Source organism: Uranotaenia lowii, chromosome 1 (genome assembly GCF_029784155.1).
Source record: "Uranotaenia lowii strain MFRU-FL chromosome 1, ASM2978415v1, whole genome shotgun sequence".
NCBI lineage: Eukaryota > Metazoa > Arthropoda > Insecta > Diptera > Culicidae > Uranotaenia > Uranotaenia lowii.
The window spans coordinates 13,098,839-13,114,687 of record NC_073691.1 but is presented as its reverse complement, the minus strand read 5'-3'; the positions used below and the strand labels follow the sequence as shown (position 1 = coordinate 13,114,687).

Below are 15,849 nucleotides of genomic sequence, written 5' to 3'. Positions count from 1 at the left end.
CTTCTGGACTCGGACCAGTTGGTTCCATTTTGGTTTAAAAACGTTTTCTTATACTTAACTCACAAAAATATCTACATTTACAGCAATTTTTGCGGCAAAATGTACCTTTTCTGAACAGTGTCCGTTTTACCCGACCATTTTTGAAAAGTGTAATTTGCAAGCATTTTTTAGATGGCTCGAAAGAAGTCTTGATGAAGGAAATTTACTAATTCCAGTGGTTAATGCGATAGTGAACAACCTAAACTGGCCATCTGCACGAAAACTACGATGAAAATAGCAATATCTGGTTTTATATTGCGATTCTACCTTGGGGTGTCCGTTTTTACCCGACTTTCCCCTACATAGAAAACTGCCTCCAAAATTACTTCGATAACACTACTACTAAATTTGAATGTACTCATCGGAGTTCTCATGTGCGGCCTTATGAAAAGTAGAAAATATGTTAAAATTTTCATTTAGATCTAACTTGTTAACTCTTTATTGAGTTTTTTTTTTAAACCAGAATCTTCTAGTATTTGCTCATAAATTACCGGAAGCTAACAAAAAAAAACCTTCTGCCAAATTAACATTTTTGGATTAGTAGAAATGAAAATTATATTCAAAGGTAAAACCTCATTTTTTTTGGTTATGAAGAAAACAATCAAACATCCAAAAATGTTAAATTTATCAAAGTTATGTGAGATACACACCTGGTAAAAAAAAACCAAAAAACATACAACAATAACCATGTGGTTATGGGGTCATGAAATGAAATAGCTCTTCCGAAACAAAAAAAAACAACAACAGTGAACACAACGGGTCACAAAGTCATACTCAATCTTCTTGTTGCCAACCAATCTCGGTACAGATCTATAAAACATTCGATACCGACAACTTCTTCGAGCCCAAAAGTGCCGAAAAACATATTTCTATCGGCGTTGCCATCTACTCGGCGGGGGGCCAAAAATGGAAGAAGGATGGACGTCAATTCCTCCACCATCAGCGCCAACCCATAAATGACAGTGAGAAAGGGGGAGAAAACGTTTTGTCTAGACCGGGTCTGCTAAACCACCCCTACCCTGCTTCCATAACTGCCTACTGAAGAAGGAGCTGACACAATATAAAAAAAGAAACTAAATTTTCGTGTGAAAATTGCTGTCGTGTTTTGAGAAATTTGGGTTGGGGGTGCGAGGCTAAGCTTTTATAGTAATAGTAGCTATTTTTACTGACGAATTGGTGCCAACAGTTGAATTCGGGGAAAACCGATAGACACATTCCAACCGAAGGGAAAGGAATTCAATAAACTTTTGTTGACAGGCTGGAAAAGCGACAAATCTATAACAAATGTCACAATTTGTTCGGGCCTTTTGAGGTGTTGAAATTGAACCTACTGGTTGGGCAAATGGTTTGCATTTTTGATAGAAATATTTTCTGATCAGTAGTATTAATTTGCATGAACTATCGTTAAAACAAAAATTATGGTAAAGTTGATACCGTAATCCGAGGTAAAATTGATCACTTTTTTTCAATATTTTTTGATTAATTTTTCTGTTAAGGGGAATGTGGCATGTTTCATATTTTTAAAGCCAGTACTGGACTTTATCAAAAAACTTTATCATAAAACATGGTTGCAGAAATTTATTAGACTACTTTAATTTGAGTTAAAAATCGATTTCGTCTTTGTTTAGAATTTGATCTTTGGGGTAACATTGATCAGTCCCTACTTTGACAGTTTTAACAAGTTTTCCTCATCATAAAGGATGCAAAACACCTTCACAATATTTTCAAATGCTAGTTTATTAATTTCTAAGGCAGTTCGGAACAAATTCAAATGATTTAATCATTGAACTCTACATAATTGACCACAACACTTTTGGTGGCTTAAAGATACTTAACATTCAACTTTTAGTCCAGTGAATTCTTAAATATACAATGTTGAATTTCAGTGTTCCTTGGTTACGATTTCATCGCGGTCCAAAGAAAAAAACAACATCGCGGTCCTCGATGTGTTCAAGCCGAACAACAATTAAAATCGAAGATGGAGATTGGACAATGATGCTGCATAAATTATGGAGTTATTTTTTTACATTTCTCATAAAATTTAACTAAAAAATGATATTATGCCTTCTTAAAACTGCCTAGGCCCTTGCACTGTTCCTTTAAAAAAAATTCTTCAAACTTTACCATTTGATACGACTAAAACTTTAACGAATTTAGAACTCAGTCACACATGTTGCAGAACCAATCCAAAGTTTATATGGAATATTGAAATATTTTGTTATAGAGTAGTATGAAAAAGTGACATTCATTACAACAAGCTTATCACCTTAACTCAATCTTTAAGATAAGATTGGTAGAATTTATCCCGAACGTCTCCGAGCCGGAAAATCCAAGCTGTTTAATCTAAAAATCTTGCAGAATCCGGACAATTTATTACATAATTTGTAATCCAAAATTTAAAAAAAAACACTTGAAACATTTTTTACCATCCATATACATAAGCAGATTTTAAAACTTATTTTTTTATTCTAGCAAGATATTCTTGATTGTTTTGATAAAACTTGCTTTTAAAATTTCGGTTTTGGACGCAAAAATAAAAGCATCATAAGCTAAATAAGATTTTTTTTGTATAAAATTTGCAAATAAAGGGAATGGATCCGGGCAAAATCCGGGCTTTGTTCTACGAAATCCCAGCAATTGGGTTGGACCGGACTTTTCCCAAATTCTGTGAAAAATATCCGGGCAAGTCCGGGTAAAACCGGGCAAACTAGCAAGCTTACTTTAAGACCAAAATACTAAAATTTGTTGTTGCAAGAAGAGTAAAAAATTGTTTGTTTTTTAATTAAGGACTACCAATCTTAAAGAATATATCCAAATTCACACAAAATACTGTGATTCTCCCAGATAAAACTGAGGATATTGAATTGAGGAATTTTTTATGAGTTCCGGATTGCCCAAAACAAGTATCAATTGCAGCATTTCAAAGTGTTTTCCGCACGTATTGCAACGGGAAAATCTAGGCAATTTTCCCTGGAAACCTGGAAAAACCAGGAGTTTGATTTCAAATAATACGAAATCCGGACAAAATTAAGTACGAGGTTCATGAACAACATAGTTGGCATAGTAAAGTTTAAAAGAGCAGCATTGGAAAGATATATTATAGTGATAGCCAAAAATTGTCTCGATTCACCCCATTTTTCGGTACATGTTTTAAAACCGTTTTCAAGTGCTAGGAATTTTATTTGTTGGAAATTATGAAAAAAGTGTCAAAAAATCCTTCAAAGAAATCCACTTTGAACAAGTTTGTCGCTCAAAATAGTTACCGTCACCGACATTTTTTGCTTCCACATTCTATTCAAAACTCGGCTTTAAATCCGGTTCGAAGGACCAAGTTACGTAAAATTGTTTTTCTATCATAAAATTAAGGCAATCAGTTCATTGGGTCCAAATGATATGATGTAAGCAGAAGACCTCGAAAGAACTTCGATTTTTTATAGAAAGTGGGTTGACTGGGCTGTCACTTTGAATTTCATCGAATGCCCTTTGGTTTAAAAAAGGTCTTAACTATTTTTCAGCATAAAATTGATCTCTCTGGTAAAGCGATTTCAATTCAAAACATAGCAAAAGAAAAACTTTCAATGCTTTTATTTATTTAATTTTTGTATTGAGTTTTTCTTGCATTGCATAATATAATGAGAAGATTGATATTTGAAAATCTTCTATGATCCTTCAAAATTCTTGTTTATTCAAACACTTTACATCCCACTCTTGATCTTCTCTCAGGTGCAAATGTTACCAAATGCTACAAAGTGCATCAACCCATATCGGTTCTAAGAGAAAAAAAAAGTTCGCAGACTTCACACACTTTCCACCTAGCTCTTAGTTACCGGAAAGAATGTCGTAAAAACTTCCCTCCCCGATTGAAGGGGCGTAAAAAAAACTACTAAGTTGGCAACTTGCACCTTCTGATGATAGAAAAAATGAAAGGACGGAAATGTAAAAAACATCCATCGCTTCCGGCTTAAACTTGGTCTTTCTCGCTTTGGCAGCAACTTAGCTGACTAATAGCCGAACATTTTGTTCGAAAAGGTGCCATCGATGGTTTCCTGCGGAGGTGGGTGACTCCAGCCAGATCGATTGCTCTATGACACTGCACACCGTAAAGTTGATAGATAGGAGTTTTATTTTCACACCAAACAGTTCAGTGTTCAAGTTCATACCGAAAATAAAGCTATTAATCTTTCTAGCAGCTGCTCGGCTGGCTTCTGTTATGGTACCAAAAGTTGTCGACCGCAACCTGGTAATGGGTAATAAATTTTACACTGCATTCACCGGAAGAGTAAGTTTCTTTGGAAGATTCTTAGGGAAGGGGGGAAACAAATAGAACGACAATGAATCAACGGATAGAGAGAGTGTTGAGATGAAGCTAAATTTGGAATCCATTAGTTTTGGAGTTGAGCCACTGCGATGCAATTCATTGCAGTGTTCTGAGACACATTGACTTGGAAAAGACAGATCGAGTTTCAAAGTTTATGGAGCCTGATTTATGTCTCAATGTAACAAATCGAATCCTGTTTTCTCAAAGTTTTATGTTCGTATTTTTCCAGGGTGCGCATTAAAAATACACATAAATTAAGACACGTACACCTGAGCATAAGAGCGACATGATGGATTTGCCAGCCATCTGAAAAAAAAATGGAAGCATAAACTCCTTTTTATGGCAAGAAATGTCAATTCCATCACGAACAATAAACGAGACTGACGTGACAAAACGCAATCAAATCATATTGTCGAAAGACACACATATATTTTTTATGCTTCCGAGACGATTTTCCACCGATTTTTCCTTTCCAGACAGCCACTTCTGGTTCGAAGAAAAAGCCATCTTCAGGCCATGAATCAAGTGGAAAATCGGTAGGAAAAATGCTGATTTTCATGCCATACTTGAGCGAATGTCTTCGAATTGACGAAAAGGGCTGTCTTCCAAGAATGAAAAAAAAAAACTCCAAAACGAAACAAACAGCAATGTATCACACTGGAATTTGGAAATGGCTTTCGCTACACTTTTTCACCGGCACTATAAACCAGAAGAAAAAGAAGAAAAAAGCGACGTGGGAAGCAACCGGAACGCGATTTCTCCTGAAGACCGGAAATATATGGAGGCAAAAACTTTCACGACACTTTTATGGAGCTTTTCTTTTTCGCATTTGCCCTTTTCGATATCATGGGTACGTGGGAGCTGATGGGGCGATATTTTTAGCAATTGCGTAACCTGCCGAGAGCAGTAGCTTTTTGTTTTTTTTTTGTGAATCGTTGCAATAAATCTTGGGGTGAAATTGCTGTAAAATAACGGAACTTCAGTTTACACGTTAAAGTGTTTAATAAATTACCCTCGAAAATGTGTATAATGAATAGGTATTTTTTACAAAATATACTAAAAATAAAAAAAAATCCATCTTTAAATTAAAACAATCAGGGACCAACTGATTGATCAAATTAATAAAAAGTAATTAAAAAATAATTTCAAAAAAAGGTGAAGGGAAAACCTTCACCGAAAATTCACTCAGCGACCACGATTAATCGACCGCATCAAGAGGAAAACAGGAAAAAAAAATACATTACCAAACCAACCACCCAAATGAACCCCTTAATTGGAGCATAATTATGCCTCACCGCCGTCAGTCGTTGTCGTCATGTGCTTTTTATGATCATTTTATAAAACCTGCGGGGAGATCAACTTTTAACATTTCCACAAACGCCGGGTGCCGCGCGGACAGTTTTATTTTTCCATTTGAGGAGCGACTGGTGGCGGTTTTCCCGGGGACGATGCCGAAATTGAGGCAACTCAATAAACCGCAGCTCTTTCGAAACGTCGCGTCGCCCTGTCGGTTTAAATTGGAGCGGTGAGGCCCGATGACATTTTGGAAGGGTTTTACTCGAGTTCGATCACCGCAAGTGGATTCATACAATTTTAATTTTGAAAATTTGGAAAATTTGGAAAATTTTGACAATTTTGACAATTTTGACAATTTTGACAATTTTGACAATTTTGACAATTTTGACAATTTTGACAATTTTGACAATTTTGACAATTTTGACAATTTTGACAATTTTGACAATTTTGACAATTTTGACAATTTTGACAATTTTGACAATTTTGACAATTTTGACAATTTTGACAATTTTGACAATTTTGACAATTTTGACAATTTCGACAATTTTGACAATTTTGACAATTTTGACAATTTTGACAATTTTGATAATTTTGACAATTTTGACAATTTTGACAATTTTGACAATTTTGACAATTTTGACAATTTTGAAGATTTTGACAATATTGACAATTTTGACAACTTTGACAATTTTGACAATTTTGACAATTTTGACAATTTTGACAATTTTGACAATTTTGACAATTTTGACAATTTTGACAATTTTGACAATTTTGACAATTTTGACAATTTTGATAATTTTGACAATTTTGACAATTTTGACAATTTTGACAATTTTGACAATTTTGACAATTTTGACAATTTTGACAATTTTGACAATTTTGACAATTTTGACAATTTTGACAATTTTGACAATTTTGACAATTTTGACAATTTTGACAATTTTGACAATTTTGACAATTTTGACAATTTTGACAATTTTGACAATTTTGACAATTTTGACAATTTTGACAATTTTGACAATTTTGACAATTTTGACAATTTTGACAATTTTGAAAATTTTGACAATTTTGACAATTTTGACAATTTTGACAATTTTGACAATTTTGACAATTTTGACAATTTTGACAATTTTGACAATTTTGACAATTTTGACAATTTTGACAATTTTGACAATTTTGACAATTCAGACAATTTTAACAATTTTGACAATTTTGACTATTTTAACAATTTTGACAATTTTGACAATTTTGACAATTTTGACAATTTTGACAATTTTGACAATTTTGACAATTTTGACAATTTTGACAATTTTGACAATTTTGACAATTTTGACAATTTTGACAATTTTGACAATTTTGACAATTTTGACAATTTTGACAATTTTGACAATTTTGACAATATTGGCAATTTTGACAATTTTGACAATTTTGACAATTTTGACAATTTTGACAATTTTGACAATTTTGACAATTTTGACAATTTTGACAATTTTGACAATTTTGACAATTTTGACAATTTTGACAATTTTGACAATTTTGACAATTTGGACAATTTTGACAATTTTGACAATTTCGACAATTTCGACAATTTCGACAATTTTGACAATTTTGACAATTTCGACAATTTGGACAATTTTGACAATTTTGACAGTTTTGAAAACTTAACTCTCAGCCGCTCTGGGATGTCAATATGACACAATGTGAAGTCTTTTATTTTGCGGCAATCATTTTTTTTATGGACACACCCTTAAAGCCAGGAAATAGAATTCCCTAATCAGACCTTAAGTGTTAATTTTATACTCCGGACCAGGGCCGTAGGAAGAACCGTCTCATGGGGGGGGGGGGGGGGGGGTGGGGATTGGAGATTGATTTTTACCTATGATTTTTTGCCCAACAATGCACGCATACAAAAAAAAATAAAACAAGTTATGTTTGTTACGATATAGTTATTATTTTAAAGTTCTTTGACATTAAGAGTTTTCGTATTAAATCGTAACTTTAGAAAATTTATCCTAACTCTCAAATGTGAGCTTAATTTGGCTTCATCGATGGTTAAAATCTTTGAATTTGATTAAGAGTCTGATAGATCAAACTTAATTGATTTGGGCATAAAATTTGCTTTATAGGAGAATTCAATTTCTTAAAAAAAACTTATTCTATACTCAAATTTAAGAAGCTCAATCTTCCGAACTATTTTTCAAATTTAAAGATTTTAATCTTTGATGAAAATGAAACAAATTTATAAAAAGCAAGAGACAAAAATCGTCAGTTTTTGGGATCAAATTTTTTTGATGCCAATTTGAACCAAATTAATGATAATAGTATGAAAATTGGCTTTAAAAAAACTGCAATAATAGGTAACACATTGCGAATCAAATATGAGTTATTTCGTTTTTTCGCTAAACGCTTATATGAAAAAAGCATATTTCAAATGTTATGAATCTAATAATGAAACCTCATTCTACAAAATGTATCATAACATTTCCCGTTACTCAAATATCTATATTAAATTAGCAGAATTTTGTCTTTTGGTTTCTTAAACATAAAATGTCAAATTTTGGGGTCCTTAATGTATTAATAATGACAATACACTGGGAAAATAAAGAATTTGAAACATATTTAGGTAAAGATTTTTCTTGAAAAGTAATTTTTTTAATAAAGAATCAATACCATTAAAAAACTCCTTTGGATAAATTTTATTAAATAAAATTTGTTTTTTTGTTTGCAGATACAACAAAAAATTAAAATTCTACCTTTTATTTGTGATTTTCAACTGAATTGTGTTTCCAAACTAATTATGTTTTAAAAATTGGAATCTGGAAATTTAATTGACAAACAATCTTAACACATTAAGGACCGCGAAGAAATCTATGACGAGAAACACCGAAATTCGCATTCTTTATCTCGGGCACTCATTGGACTAAATTTTACAATTTTAGCATTTTCTAGTAACGGAAAAGGTTGTGTTCAATTTTGGTCGAATAAAGTTGAGCACTCAAATTCAGTCCATTCAAGTTTAACTTCGAAGTGTAGCACACTGTTGAGCCAAGTTATAGAGCCCTCATTCATGAATCTTTTATTTAAATTCTGTATTTCAGGTTTAAGCTAAATTCGCTGTTAAAATTATTTATTTTTGATTCGTATTGTGAATCAGAATTAAAATATAAATTTACAAAGATCTGAATCTTACTTTTCAATTTTGGATTGCCATTTCAAAGCTTTAGTTTTATGAATTTGTAAGAATTAAGTTCTAAAAATTCGAATTTGAAAATAAAATAAAATTTATCTTTTTCATATTCTTAAAACTATTATTAAAATATTGAAAATGATCATATGCATATGCTCGGAAAACATGATTAGAATTTGATATGAAATACAAATCCAAATTTGAACCAGGATTTGAAAACAGCTTTTTATTTCTAATTTCTCATGATTTCGAACTGATAATCAAGAATCCTGAACAGGATACAGAATCCTGAATACAAAAATAGGAATACAATTTTGATTATAGGATGTACGGTATCAGAACCTCCGAAATGAGTATAATTTAATTCGAAATTTAATATTCGGACCTGGGGCGGGATTATGGAACTCGAAACAATCGAGTTTCGTTCGATTCGAGCAACTTTGGCATTACAGATCTCGATTTACTTGAAATCTAGTACATTAAAATTTAGAACTCGAACGAGATTCGTAATACTGATTCTAATTCGATTCGAGTTCAACTCGAAACGGGTAACTCGAATCGAATAGGATTCATAATTTCACCCCTGAATTTCGATGACCGACGGAGAAAACTTTGAAAAAGTGTAGCGTAGTTTTGGACTTGAGGTTGAGCTTTTGAGGTTTTGGCATTAGTTTTTTGTCTAGATTTTTACTCTTGATTAACCTTACTCTGTTATCATAATTTGGTTCTAAATTTTATTATTAGCTGACCAGAAGGGCCAGCTACAACAGCCCTCGAATCCCTGGTCAAGCCACGGGGACTCTGGTGAGGGTGTGCCTCATGCGGCCTCTTTTGGTTGGCTCAGCGGAGCAGAGGTTGCGAAGAACCTCGGGTCGGCTTTGACAAGGTGGTGACACTAGTCAAGAATTCCAAAACACCGGTCTTTAGTCTTTTAACGTTTTATTTGTCCTACTTACAGTTTTGTTGCTCTGTGTTTAGTGTAGTGTGTTCTCGATGATGTGGCCGGCCAACGGGAACTGCTGCTGCGGGATGTCTTGGGTTTCGGGGATCGCACGTGGTGAAACGGGTGGCAATGACGGTACCGAACCTTCGGTTCCGGACCTCGTGAAACATTGACGGGTACCAAATGCTGGTGAGCGTTTGCTATGGCTCGCAAGGAGGGTGTTGTTGGTTGCTAGCTGTTGTCGCAAACCCTTTCACGCGCCAGTCAACCCCCGGTAAGTGCTAGAGAAGTGGTTGTGGCAACTTACGGAATTGTTGGCTGCAGGTTGACGGTGACGGTCGGGTTTATTGCGCGACGCAGATTATCCAGGCTAGCTTCGGACCTTGGCAAAACTGCCTAATAATAAAAATAATGGGTCCTAATAGACCAAGGGAAACGTCAGGGTGATGATCGAACTACCGGGAATACGATTCTAGGTTACCTGATCTCGTGTTGCAGAAGATACACGGCTCTTTTCCACTAACGGGCTCCGATGTGTATCGTACGGAAGTCGGATGGAAAAGACCTTAGGCTTCCCGGTAGTCGATTTCCTTCGTTCCCTTTTTAACGATATTTTCCCTTTTGCCGTTTATCGTTAGCGATTTTCCCTTTAGCGTGCTGTCTTTTTCTTTCTTCATCCCTTTTTCCCGTTAAGTGTTATGTGTGGTAAGTGTTTTGTGGAGCATGTGTTCAATGTGACCGTTAGGAGTTCCCTATCTTATCTTTTTATTTATTTATTATACAATATTATTTAAAGTTTTAATCTAGATTTTTATTAATGTTTATTTATTCTACTTTACTGTACGGGACATGCAACATAAAACAAATAAACATTCAGGCGTTTAAATAGGAAAATGAGTACTCTTCGTGAGTGGCATAGGGTAACTGACTCGAATGGTAACAATTTGAAATTTTGAGTGTAGAGTAGAATATCTTGCTTGCTGTTTTGGATCCTCATGGGGGGGAGGGGGGGTTTAACCCCCAAAACCCTCCTCCCCGTTCCTACGGCCATGCTCTTGACTAAATCCGCTATGTCTCTCTTGTTTCATAACCAATTTTTACAAAACTTATAGTTTTGGAAACCTCGTCATGTCACTCAAATATAAATTTCAGACAGTATTCACCTTAAACAAGTCAGTTTTTTTTTATTCAAAGTCTGAGAAGTAAAAATCTGAAAAAGCATGCTTCGGAAAAAAGACTGTAAAACAGCTACGGAATGTTCAAAATAAATATTCACCTAATTTACAAGAAAGCTGAAGTTATAAGCTATACGTTGTACATGAGGGTAGTTTTTTTTTTTAAATTTTCAAGATCATGACCACAAATAAAGTAAAAAAAAGGTGTTAAAATCGTACTTTTAAATCAATTTGACGGGTCAAAATTGTCCAAATTATACCAAATAAATTTAGAAAAGGATTGAAATGTTGATGTAATTTACACAATTTCGCATTTTTAGATTTTCAAAAAACGAAACACAGAATTCTCGACGAAATTTCAAAAGTAGCTGTTTTTCGAACTTTATGTCAATTTGCAATTTTTTAGATTTTCAAAGGCTTAAATTCAACTTTGCACTGGATTTTGAGTATATTCACCCAAGATTTTTGCAATAAATTTATATTCATCAGAAAAAAATTTATATTCCGATTCTTGTGGTGTATTTAGATTAGCGCTGCAATACTTTACACAAATACTATAAATAAAAATTTGACATACTTTCTGAACACTAACATGTAAGCGCTTTGAACATTCGTCAAAAATTCTGTGTTACTCATTTTGAAAATCTAAAAATGCCAAAAAACGCCAAATTATGTTGACTTTTCAATGCTTTTTTCAAAATTTATCTGGTGTGACTTAATTTAATCTGACGATTCATTGATTGAAAAGTATGGTTTTGACACCACTTTTTTACCCTTTTTGTGGTCACGATCTAAAATAATTAAAAAAAATATACCTTCATGTGCTTGTTGCTTGCTTGTTCCAGCTTGAGCTTTTTTGAGAATATAGTGAAATTTTTTTTTAGCATTTCGTAGCTACAATCTAAAACCTTTTTCCGAATCATGTTTTTTTCGGATTTTTTCTTAAATAGCGGTTTTAGTCTGGAGTGTCAAATTGACACACCAGGGACTCTAACGGGTAAAAATTTCAGGGACCGATGAGAGTGAAATAGGTTATACGGTGTTACTAGTACTTTTTGTCATTGGTGATATCACAACGTGAACATGTATTTTTTATTTTAAATTTTATGCCGTCCAATTGCAATTTTGAGAATGTGCCAAAGGCTATGCCGCCAAACAAGCGATAAAAAGACCATCTTGCAATAACAATCAAAATAAACTATTTGTGTCGTTAAACGGTACTAACTTTACCGTTATTGAGCCAAACACAACCGGTAAATTCGACGCGTGCCAAATTTATCACACCACATTCCATGCCGCAATTCGTATGTTTGCCTTCCTGCCTGAAGCGTTATTATGTCAGGTTTTGCTCCCCTCAAATTCAAAATTAAAAATAGCCAACCAAACCACGTTTCAGGTTCCAGAAACAGTTGAAAATCCTCACCAATGAACGGAATGCTCTATCCATAGATTAAATTCTATCCGACAAACGAACCGACAGGGGTAGATATTATTAGAATAAAATCACTTCACTCCAGTCTTCCGGTTTGAATTACCATAATCAAATCAATTAAGCAATGTTCGTTTTCATTAATCATTCTATGCTGTTATCGTTTTTACCATCATGGTAAGGCGTATCACCACTTTCCTATTTTTTTTTCGAATATAGCAGCATTCATCAAGAAATTTAATTAGCCTCATTCAGGATTATCGAACAAATGGAAAACAACAAATAGAAATAAAAGAAAAAAAATCTCACCTGTGAACGACGCGCTGCTTCTGCAGATAATCGAGTGCGGAACCGATCTCACACACCAGTAAGGCAACGCTGGCTTCCGTAAATTCCACCTTATGGTTTCCCGCAAGGCATCGAGCATGCAAGCAAGGCAGCAAGTGTAGTAAACATCCGGTTCCGGTTGTTCGGAAAGTCAGGGAAACCGGAGGAAAGGTTGTCGATTGTTAGATTCCGATCATCCGAATGGGTCCGGCGTTAGTTGGTGTATGTGGCAAGCCACATAAACAATCCTCATCCGGAATCAGCAGACAGACAGCCACATCACAAATGGGTGTGGGTTTGTTGGTGGTTATCCGTGTTGTTCCGATTCCGAAGGCCACACAATCCGATATCAGGCATCAGTTGAATGACGTGGAGGGGGCGATAATTGACACATGGAAAGATACCAATAGTAATGGAATTGAGAAAAGATTTCCGACTGAGGAAAGTATCCTTTAACATTTGTTATGGAATTGAAAAAAGGATCTGGAAGCTTTGAAAACAATAAAAGGGGTCCTCCTGAATAATTTAATGATTACAATTTAAAAAAATCAAAACACCGAGCAAAGAAATCAGAATTTTAGGAAATTAGTACTGAAATTCAAAAATTTCAGTCTAAACAAATTGAACTGAAATCAAACTCATCAGATCTGACAGATGATATCTGAAATAGAAAACCATCATCAATGAATAGAGAAAAAATACAATGAAACGATACATATCAATCCAGATTTTTTTTTTCTGAATCTACAATAGATAGGTCTCTATAATTTTATATGACTGTTGTTTGCCGAGGGCGGAGGAAATTAATGGTTTGATCTATAAGCAGATACATTTTTTCGTCGTTGTTTTGCGTGCATCGATGAAAATGACCTACCTGATGGTTCAGATGATAGCGCAAATCACCACCGGCCAGCAGGTCACACACCATAAACAGATCCTCCTCGTCTGGAATGAAAATGGGAAAAAAAATCCGAATGAATGTGAAACAATCATTAAAGGGGATGGAACGGTAAATTGTTTTGACAATTGATGGAATGGTTGATTCGTTCATTGTATTGATTTGAATAACAGATTAACTTTAATGTCACCAGCTATGAAACATTTAGCATCGAAGTTTGGTTCTAAGTAAAGTCTAAAGGACTGGCTCTATTATTCTCAATAAAAAAATTTTATATATAAATTTATAAAAAACGGATAAAATCGTGAATTGTTATTCTCGTTAAGAATCCATACTTTTTAGCTTCAGATATTTGTCCATTTCAGTGTAAAAATTAGGCTGCACCTAGCTATTGTAAGGAACATTTGAAATCTCAACGATATATTGCTCGGTGATTGATTTCATGTCGCTGGAAAAAATTAGGAACTGAAAAAAAATTGGGCACTCTGATTAAATTTTTATTTCTATGGCGACCGTCAAAAAATTATTAAAATAAATTCAATACAGGTGGTTGAACTGCATTATCTGTGGACTCGATTATCCTTGCAAAAAAAATTCGTGTTTTAATCAACGTTCTACCTAATTCTATAAATAATGCCTAACGAGGCATAGTGGATAGAGCGTCTTCTAAGTCAACGGCCACGAGATTGATTTTGGTTCACGGTGGGCAGATCGTTTATCATTTGTAAGCCATCAAATCATCGGAAGATGTGCCTTAGAGTTGAGTTGTTATTTTTTTAATAGTCATGAAGTTTCACTGAGGTACCATATTTGTTCACTTCGAGGTTAATACATCTGTGAAAAATAATACAGCTGAAAACTTGTGCAAACCGTTTTTTGGACCAGTACAAATCACTCTCTAGTAAAGCTTAGTTCTTTTAGAGATGGGACAGTTAGGAATGCGTGTATCTCAGAAACCATTCGTTTGATCTAAATACTTTCTATGAAGGAAATGAAGGTAATCTTATGATAATTCATGAAAAAAAATATTTCTCGTTTTTTGTAAGAAAAAAATCTACTTTATTCTTGGTACCTCCCATCGGCCAGCGCACACTATTTTTGGTCATGATACTGATCAGTTTTTCAAACTTATACTTCGCCTTATCTATATTTTAGGTGGCTACATCCTCCTCCTTCAATTTCTGATACTTTTCGGTTCAATACTTCTCTTTTAAAAGAAACTGAGGGCAATTTAGTGGATACAGCTGTTTCGAAATTTACAATCTTGACTATTTTTGAGCCACTTTAATGCGTTTTTAATGGAATTTCTGATGGCAAAATCTGACAATAACGAAGTAAAACCATCATGAGATTGAACTTAAAGTATAATCGGTTAGTATAGATCGTAGGTTGCGAACGGTATATACAAGATTACTCTTTTTAGACTTTTAAAAACAGCGAAAACCTAGATTTTTGTTTTGAAAATTGTTGTTTTTTCCACAGGAGCAGTATTTTGCAAATCATTATATTTTATAAAAAAATAATCAGCAAAAACATACTTTTATATGCTAGGGACCTTGCCACGAGCAGACATGGAATTGAATTCAAACGCAGGAATTTGTTCAAAATAGGGTATTTCATAAGTTTTGTTATTATCAGGCTATACAGCTTACGAGCTCTGGAACAAGCAAAAAATGGTTGTTCAAGGTAAAGTATGGATCACTCATTACTATTATTTATTATTATTTCATTCTTTATTCATGTAACGTAAGATTTTAACCTTATAAGTTGTTACAATATGGTGGATGTGTGTTGTTTCTATTTATTAACATAATGACTATTCGTTCCATTTTCCAAATTCTAAACTCAATTGATGTCGTTCTTACTCAATATTATTTTCTAGCAAACTCCTTTTAAACTCTGATTTCTTTTGAATTAGTTTTAAAGAGGTGGGAAGATTATTCCAATTTACAATACCTCGGACGAAAAAATATCTATGTAATAGGAAGAACTATGTGGCGGGATTATTATATTTCCAGTGCGCGAATTTCGAAGAGGTACGAACAAACTTTTCAAATACTGTGGCTTTCCAGAGTTGATAATTCGGTGCATTATCATGCAGGATCTATAGGGGAGAATGAGGAAACTTGATCCCTGGGGATACTTGATTCCTTAGCTATATCTCGAAACTGGAATGTCTTACAAAGATCAAATGTTTTAGAAAAATGTGCCAAAATGAGCAAAATAAGAATGCTTGT

The 15,849-nt window shown here is 34.0% G+C and overlaps 1 protein-coding gene across 2 annotated transcripts in view; it reads right to left on the bottom strand.

Moving 5' to 3' along the window:
* LOC129742353 (serine/threonine-protein kinase 32B) overlaps positions 1-15,849 on the bottom strand; it is a 314,888-nt gene that overhangs the window by 105,278 nt on the left and 193,761 nt on the right. For both annotated transcript variants that reach the window (XM_055734247.1, XM_055734255.1), the window contains exons 6-7: positions 13,589-13,659; positions 12,697-12,785 (exon numbers count right to left, since the gene is read on the bottom strand). In XM_055734247.1, the coding sequence (XP_055590222.1) occupies positions 12,697-12,785; positions 13,589-13,659 (160 nt within the window). The remainder of the gene's footprint in view (positions 1-12,696; positions 12,786-13,588; positions 13,660-15,849) is intronic.